This window comes from Helianthus annuus, chromosome 5 (assembly GCF_002127325.2).
Source record: "Helianthus annuus cultivar XRQ/B chromosome 5, HanXRQr2.0-SUNRISE, whole genome shotgun sequence".
Taxonomy (NCBI): Eukaryota; Viridiplantae; Streptophyta; class Magnoliopsida; order Asterales; family Asteraceae; genus Helianthus; species Helianthus annuus.
This window is the reverse complement of record NC_035437.2, coordinates 163,046,727-163,056,297: the sequence shown is the minus strand read 5'-3', so window position 1 is coordinate 163,056,297 and position 9,571 is coordinate 163,046,727. Positions and strand designations below refer to the sequence as shown.

The 9,571-nt window shown below is 38.4% G+C and overlaps 1 protein-coding gene across 1 annotated transcript; it reads left to right on the top strand.

Moving 5' to 3' along the window:
* Nucleotides 1-3,426: 3,426 nt before the first annotated feature.
* LOC110943886 (calmodulin-binding protein 60 F) lies at nucleotides 3,427-8,266 on the top strand. Its single transcript, XM_022185616.1, has 5 exons — nucleotides 3,427-3,611; nucleotides 6,961-6,985; nucleotides 7,255-7,902; nucleotides 7,983-8,054; nucleotides 8,186-8,266. The coding sequence occupies exons 1-5, from the start codon at nucleotides 3,427-3,429 to the stop codon at nucleotides 8,264-8,266; spliced, it is 1,011 nt and encodes a 336-aa protein (XP_022041308.1).
* The last annotated feature ends 1,305 nt before the right edge of the window (nucleotides 8,267-9,571 follow it).

The following is a 9,571-nucleotide window of genomic DNA, read 5'->3' as shown; positions in this document are numbered from 1 at the left end:
TACCTTGTACTCTCGAGATTCGATAAATAGTTCCACCATTGCGGTAATCGATATATATTAACTATTTTAAACTATGATTTACTAATAAGTGAAGTAGCAATGTGATGTCATGTGGATACCAACCGCATTCTAAACACATTCTCAAAACGCGAAAATCACCACAAAACGTTATTTTACTTCACACTATCACAACGCAACGCAACGCAAACTCGAAACGCAACTATTGTTATTGTTATGTGTATGTGTGCTTTACTTGTGTGTGTGCCTCGTATATGGTTTGGGATGTTATTCGCAAACGCAATCGCAACTCTATCGCAACGCAATCTCGTCGCAAACTCGAAACGCAGATATACTTTTATGCTTTTTATGTGTTATGTTATTTGTGTAACTACTTGTTTAATGCCATCGCAACGCTTACTCGCAACTCGCTTAAAATGCAACGCAACGCTCAACGCACGAAACGAAAGTCGGAAAACCAAATCGCATAAGTCGTCTGATCGAATGACCACTCGGTCGAATGATCATCTGACCGGATGACCATCCGATCGGATGGCCATCCGATCGACCGCCTTACTTCTCCTCTCACCCTATAAATACTCACCTGTCACATCACTGTTCCTTGATGTGATAGCTCTATCCAACCAACTCGCTCCCAAGTCCCTTTCAAGCACTTTTCTCTCGATTCAAGGCTATTTTCGTAAGTTTCCTCCTTAAATATTGTACTTCCATCATCAATACACATTTTCTCATCATCTTCTCCACTGAAATCTTACATTTTCACCATGAAATTATCGGATTTGGACTGCTTTAAGGTGACGTCATCTCGGTTTCTTATGAACACCGAAGTGTGACATCATCCCGTCAAGATTAGTCCAGATCTAAAGGATTTCTACACTGTTTTACACGAATCTCCACAAGATTAAAATAGTTGGAATATGTTTTCATACTTTTGCTCAACCCTCTTCACTTTTTGCTCAAAACCGTTGGAATCTAGACTCATTCAGGCTCTCTACTCATTCTCTAGTTGGGAACCGATCTGAGAACGGATTTCCACCGAAGAGATGACCGACTCACGGGTTGAACATGAAACTCCGTCAAGAACAGTTAGACTGATCGAATGGGGTGATTCCCATCCGATCGACTGAGCTGGACTTGGTATGGTTTCTCGTTGTTTGACACGTCGTCATACTGTCCCCGTCAAAACTCAAAACTTTTAACTTAAAAAATTTTACAGAAGGTTTTCAAAACATCATATCACCGATCGAATAGCCATCCGATCGAATGACTATTCGACCAGGTGACTTGACTTCATAAGTTCAACACTTAAACAATTTGACAAAACTTCATTGAAATATCACACTTTCAATCGAATAGCCATCCGATCGAATGACTTGAATTACACTACAACGACTGACCAACCATTCGAATGATCATCCGTCCGGATGACCATCCGTCCGAATGATCATCTGATCGACTGACCATTCGACACCTAACACACCCGACGCACTGATACACGTTGTTCAACGCTTACGTTATCGTTCTATGATCAGGCTAATCTCCACGCGCTCCCTTCAATCCAAGACTATGTGTATTTACTAAACACATACTGTGAGTATACTCGAACCCTTTTTGCTTAACGCACTTTTGGGTGTTACATACGTTACCTATATCAAATCACGTCAACACACAACACAAACAATTTAACCGCTAACCGCTCTTGCATGTTATACGTGACTCGATGAATGCTTGTATGTTATGTTTACACAGTGATTGTTACCTGACACCTTAGAAACGATAGTACTATAGTTTGGACTCAGCACCTGTCGTGGACAGGGGTTGTTAAGGGATTTACTTCACATGGTCACAGTGGTGATAATGTGCTGCGCATTCTACAACTCGCACTCATGTCGGTTGCATATGTCATTGTCGATAGCTTACTTGCTTCACATTTCTACATGTTACATGCTGGTTATGCGTAAACGCTTTCGCTATAATATATGCTATTAAACTTGTGTACTCACCTTTACACTCTGTGTATTGACTTTATTTTAACGTATGTGACAGGTTGATAGGACGCTATGCTACCTTTTGTGGAATCAAGATAGGCAGTCTAGAAACTACATCAAATAGAAAAATCTAGGTTGTCGAACTTGCTTTGTTTGAGAGAAACTCGTTATCTGTAATAATTAATTGTCGAATATTTGTTGATTGGTATGGGACAATTGACCTTAAAAAATATTGGTAACATTTAGTTGTTATGGATCTATTGAGCAATCTGGTTCGCTTAGTGCCACGCCTCGATGTTTCCGCCGTAAGTTGTGGTGTGACAAAACGAACCATTTATTTTCATAATTTTTATTTAATATATCAAATATTTAACGATATATATACTAATATTGTTTTATCCTATGTTTTGGGAGTCTGAGAAAGCTCTTCGTCCGCATATACTTATTATAAAAATAACTAAACAATATACATTATGATATATATATATATACATATATATATATATATAATTCATATATAGTTATTTATAAAATAAAAAATAATTATAATAGTACAAATAAAAAGTAACAAATAAGAAAGGGACTACATATTTTCACACCAAACCCTACCTTTACCTACGTTGCGTATAGACCTATACGCAGCGTGTAGGGTAGACCTATATGCAGCGTAGGTACAGGGTCCGTACACGACCACTCAGTCAAATCGTACACTATCAAATCATGCATATATACGCTACGTATAGAGCCATACGCAGCGTATAGAAATAACCATATACGATACGTATTTGTCTATACGCAGCGTATGTAGTGGACAGGTACATGACAACCTAGTACATTGTCAAATCTGTCTGACATACGCTACGTATAGAGCTATATGCAGCGTATGTCTGACAGATTTAACAATAATACGATGTTGTTCAGACACGTGAATAAAGGTATACGCCGCGTATATATCTTTACGTGGCTGATAAATGTGAATTCAAATTATTATTTAGACATCATCTGCCTTGCCTACGAATTCAAAACAAAATCAATTGTTCTTTTTCATTTCTTCGGTTATAATTTCTTGGTCGACGGTGGAGCTAAAATGTCATCATTTTGGGGCAACAATTATTTCGGTAAAAAGTATTCTAACGACTCATGGGGAGTGAATGATGCTAATGAGGAGGAGGAGGTTGTGTTTGGCGTCTCTGTTGATCAAAAGATACAATTGCCAGACTTGAACGAGGTTCAGTTGCCAGACTTGAACGAGACTCCAACTCCACCTGTTGATGAACCATATTACCCGTCGCATCAAGTATATCCTGATTACTGATAGGGGTCTGAATCTTCGTACGTGGAACAAGGTAATGCGGATGGATACGGTGGATACGGAGATGAGCCTGTTGATGAACCATATTACCCGGCACAACAATCGTATATGGATTACGGTGGATACAGAGATAAGCCTGTTGTTGAACCATATTACCCGGCACAAGAATGGTATCCAGATTACGTTGGGTATGGTGGATACAGAGAATACGGTGGATACGGTGATGAGCCTCCGAATACACCACTGTATGATGATTATCAACCCTCTAACCCGGGAAACCGTTTCAAAATCAGGTTAAAATTATTATTATTGTTATAATATTATTATCATTATTATTATTATTATTGTTAAAATACTATTATCATTATTATTATTGTTACTATTATTGTTAAAAATATAATTATTATTATTGTTAAAATACTATCATTATTATTATTATAGTTAAAAATATAATTAATAACTATTATTATTTAGTCCAAAATATATATTGTTTTTGTTTTTTAGTCGATGCCGTACGTAATGAGCGTACGTTCGTAACACGCGTTGAAATTGTAACGAGTCCAAAATATATATTATTTTTATTTTTTAGTCGATGTCGTCTGTAACGAGCGTACGTTGTAATTTGCTTCGAAACCGTAACGAGTCCAAAGTAAATAATGTTTTTAATTTTTAGTCGATGTCGTCCATAACGAACTTACGTCCGTAATACGCGTCGAATGTGTAACGAGTTAAAAATAAATAATATTTTTATTTTTTAGTCAATGTCGTCCGTAACAAGCGTACGTCCGTAACGCGCATCGAAACTGTAACGAGTCCAAAATATATATTATTTTTAATTTTTAGTCGATATCGTCCGTAACGAGCGTACGTCCGTAATGCGTGTCGAATGTTTAACGAGTTAAAAATAAATATTATTTTTATTTTTTAGTCGATGTCGTCCGTAACGAGCGTACGTCCGTAACGCGCGTCGAAATCTTATTATTATTTACTGTGTTGATGCATATATGTGGATGCGGCTCGACTCGGTTCGACATCGGTACGAAATGAAGATCGAGACTCGATATCCTCCATCAAGTCTCGGGGCGATCTTGACTGTGTCTGCATGTTGCTCCTACCACATGATAAAGGACCATGTCATATGATGAGATCCCATGAAAGATCCCATGGCCGAAGAACTACATTAGCCGAAAGACCCTGTAGACGAAGAACATGCATGAAACCCACGAAGAAGGTTCTTCGTGGGTATAGATGTTTGCTGTTTATGACCCCTGCGAAGAACATTCTTCGGCTCTGAGTGTTCGCTGATGATATACTTCACGAAGAACCTTTACTTCTTCGTGGTTCTTTTTTCTTCGTGGGCTTCACTTTGGGCCCAGCCGGTTCTTCATAGTATGTGGATAAGGTTTGGTTATAAAAGGCAGCTTGCAGATACGAGAACATAGAGCGCACAGATAGAACACAAGTGAGTATTCAGAGAGTTTGAGATTTGTCTTGTAATCGTTGTACTGTAACTCTTCTAAATGCAATATAAGTGAGCTTTAAAGTTGAATCTTGTTCTTGTGTGTCTGTTTCTTGTCTCGGTTCCGTACCCGTTCGGATTCTGCACTTGCGGGGGTGTCAAATAACAAGGATAAGGTTTCTTAGATCTTCCTCTAGGGACCTACATACTGACCGGTCTCCTTTGTGCAGTTATCTTCACCGGCGCATCTCCTCTTCTATCACCACTTAAAACAAAAGCCAGGAGTGGTGTACGAGCGGTGACCTCTTTTTTCTTTATTGCCTCATGTACAAGAGGTTGTGCGCTCTCGCACACGGGTTGGCGCAATACTTCGCCTTCACGTATCATCGGCAGGAGCGCAGATTAATATATGGCGCCACCTACGTTACTGTGATAGCCATGTCATTTGGCTATTACCTGGAGACTAACCCGCTTTTACGCCCGGCGATACAGCCGAAGAGGATAGGGATGTTATCGCTATCCAAAATGAAGATTGTCAAAAGGTTCCCACCTCACAAGGGTTCGGACGACCATCCCTTCCAGTCGAAGGACTTGCCGGCACAGTTCGAACCGATAGATCCTCCAGCCGTGCCGGAGCAAGTGGCCGTGCATGACCCGGAGATGTAGATTCCGGACCCACCACGACCGCGTGGACCACCCGGGGCGCCTCAGTTCCCGCAACATGTTGGGCTCGGTCCTGCCCCCTCACACGCGGCGTATCAGCAGCTACGTGAGGACGTTGACTGGTTGAAGCATGTGATGGGCTAGGTAGCTGAGGAGTTGCAGGATCGACGACAGCGTGATGAGTTACTTCCACGACCCTAAATTCCGGCTGCAGCATGGCATCAGCATTATCAGGAGCAGCATCAGCAGCAGGATGATCCGCTGCAATAGTATTTTATCTTCTTCGATAAAATATTTAGACGTTTATAGCATTCGAACCGCACTAGACGTGGTATAATAATTTAAATGATAACAATATAATATATTCGAACCGTATATACGTTTTTCAAAAAAAATTAACGGTATATATAAAATTAATGGTATAACATTAACGGTTATATATTTTAAGAGATTTAACCATGGAACCGAGTGAGAATTTATACCACAAATACGTCAAAATAACCAAACAAAATTCTGATTGGTTATATACGCTACGTATAGCTCTATACGCAGCGTATATAAACCCTGGTTATCTGTGCCAATGATTGTTGGGCATGTTCTAAATTCTATGCAACTTATACGTTATACGCAGTGTATAAGTGTAACCCTATACGCAACGTATAAGTGTAACCCTATACGCTGCGTATAAAGCTATACGAATTATATATAAACCCTAAGTGTGCAAATAGACAACCTTGGTGTGTGAATAGTCTGAGCCATAACAAATTAGCTAAGTCACGCTCCAGCTTTAGAAATAGAGTTGACTTGACTCATCCACACCCCTAGTTTTCCTAATTCTCCCTGTTGATAATGTTACAAACTACATCTCAAAAGGTTTTGTAAGCCTCACTAATTTCGTCTTGGTGTGGGAATGTGGATGCTCAAATTTTGACCGGAAAACAAGCAACGTTTTACACGGTTAATTCGTTATTTAAGTGTTTAAGTTCACTTTTAGAAACTCTAAACTGAGCACATAATTAGTATTTCTTTATCAAGAAGCTCTCTGTAATCACTTTGTTCTTTACTATCATCTTCACAAACCCTAAAATTTAATGCATTTGAGAAACCTGCCCGAGACCCTTTAATCTTATTATCATCAAGCTCCTTCTAAACCTTAAACCGTGAAAAACAAACCCACGAGTTTTTTTTCTCTCTAAAGAGAAGCTAATAAAAACCCTAAATTTTTCATTAGGATCAAGCTCTTAGAACCCTATAAACTATACCCATAAAACTTTGTAAGTTACAAAAGATTTAAAGCCTTTGTTTTCTTTCTGTTCATTGAGTCGTTCGTCGATCTTTAACCGTTATATCCACAGGTGGGAGGTGGCTTTCAAGTGATCTGCATCAAATTTGGAAGGAATTCGATCTAAAGTACATAAGTTTACCTTGTTAAACGATGTGCAGTACTTATCATCAGAATCTTGGATATGTGAGTTATTTTCTTCTTTCTTCACTATCTTCCTTAAACTTTTACATGTTAGTTACTCTGGTGTACTTCAAGATCCGGTGAGTTGACCATAGTTGACCAGCTGGCCGGCCGTTTGATCAGAAGCAGCACACTTTCCGGGAGATAATTACCTTCCTTATTAATGATTTTGATCGCCAAATATATAACAAATGTTCCCATTATTACGCTCTAAATATATAGTAAGTTAAATTTAGTTTTAGCCAAATGATCATATTATTTTGTTCGGTCTAAAGTCAGAACACGTATAAATGTATCATTTTGTTCGAAAAAAGAAAACTCACTGGACTCCTTTTACGTTAATTAGCAGGAATATGAGGCTTCAGCCAGTTCAAAATTACCAGTAAACTTGAAACTGGTATTTTCAAACGAAGTAGCTTCTCCGGTATTCACTAAACAAAAGATCATTGGAAAAGTCATTGGTGATAATGGGAATACCTCCATTCAAGTCATCTTAGTTGATAGAAACACACACCAAAGGATCACATCCGGAGCGGAGGCCTCAGCAAAGGTGAAGATGGTGCTTCTCCGTGGGGATTGTGGTGGTTCCACCACAAGAGGGTTTGAAGAAAACATTGTGGTTGACTGGGAAAAGAAGAAAAACATTCTTCAAGGTGATATGTATGTATACCTCCAAAGAGGGTGTGGGACGGTTGGTGAAATTAGAATCAAACATGATAAGAACTCTCTTAAGAATGTTCAATTTAGATTAGGTGCAATGATAGTGGACACGTCGTATGAGGTTGAAGAAGCGATAACGAATCCATTTGAAGTTAAGGATCATCGTAATTTACCAAAGTGCTTAAGACCATTGTCACTAGAAGATAGAGTGGGCAAGATGATGAATATATCAAATAAGTGCACGGGCAAGATTCGTACGCGTCTAGAGAGTAAAAACATTCGAACAGTGAGGGATTTTCTCGGCATGCACTCTTTAAACCCTCAGGAACTCCAGGAGGTAATTAGTATTCTTATTCTTGTAAAAGGATGCAATAATCATATATGACATTTGATAGAGATCTAATATTTGATATGTAGATATGTGGTATCAAAGGCAAAAGGTGGGAGATGACGGTAAAACATGCAAAAACAAGCCTAGTAGGAAACATGGTATGTGTGTCAATTAGCAATCTATATAACTTTAAAAAATCATTCGACATATAATGTTTTGTAGCATTTAGTATTTATATTTTTCAATAACCTTATTGAGTCAAAACCGGTGTATGTTTAATGTTTTGCAGGGCACTAAATTCTCCTCTCAACATTCAAACACTTTGACATCTGATGATAGTGATATGTTAAAACAATGGTATGATGGTTGATGAACAGAAAATAACAAACACAAACAAAGAAATAGCGACAAAACGTGACCAAAAATCTTATTAACCCAAACCAGAAAAGTACCCCCCAAAACCCTAAGATCTTACAATCGTAAGATCAGTATAAAGAGGAACGATACAACCAGAGTTGATGATCATCCACTGATGATCATCTATACCAACAATACACTGCGATCTCTCTAACAGATGAGAGAATCAAAGATATAACGGTGAAAACACCAACAAACCCTAACTATTACAAAGATGATGAAAGTGAACAAATGAGAGATCTAGAACTCTCTGAACTGACACAAGCCCCTTTTATATTCTCGCACTTAGCAACTTGCACCAAGACCCAGATCTTTCACACAAAGCCAGCAATAGTCCTCAAAGTTACAAAATGCCCCTTAGATATTTTAGGCCCTGTAACAAATTATTAAACAAACCATAACAGACAAGTAACAACCCAACAACTCAGGCCCAAAGCCCAAACATAACAAACTCAATAAATAACTTGGAAGCCCAAATGGATGACACAATATATCTCGAGACATTTTAACATCCCCCCTTCATCCATTTGGTTTAAACCAGTCAACCAGCCCAAGCTTTTCACAAAAATAACCATGAAGGTTAACACTCAACCCTTTAGTGAAAACATCAGCTAATTGACCTTCAGCATCAACCTTCTCAGTTTTCACAAACCCAGAAGAGATTTTTTCTCTTAAAAAATATAGATCAATCTCAAAATGCTTCGTTCTTTCATGAAAGACAGGATTTGCAGCTATAGAAATAGCTGCATTACTGTCACAAAACAACTGAACGGGTAACTTACAAGTTATTTGCAATTCACTTAGAACATTAACAAGCCAAATAAGCTCACACGTAGCTGAACACATGGCCCTGTATTCAGCCTCACCTGATGACCTAGAAACTGTACTCTGTTTTTTGCTTTTCCAGGATATCAAATTTGATCCTAAGAAAACACAAAACCCAGTTACAGATTTCCTGCTGACTAGACACTTTGCCCAGTCAGAATCAGCATAACACGTTAACAAAAAATCTGCACCTTTTTTAAACATGATACCTTTCCCAGGACTTGACTTCAAATACCTCAACAACCTCAAAGCAATTCTAAGATGTCCTTCTGTAGGACTATGCATAAACTGACTAAGGAACTGAACTGCATAGCTAATGTCAGGGCGAGTCAACGATAAATAGATCAGTTTACCAATTAACTTTTGGTAATTAGTAACATCAACACAATCAGTATTGTTTTCTGTTTTAGAATTAACTAAATTGCTTGGCTCT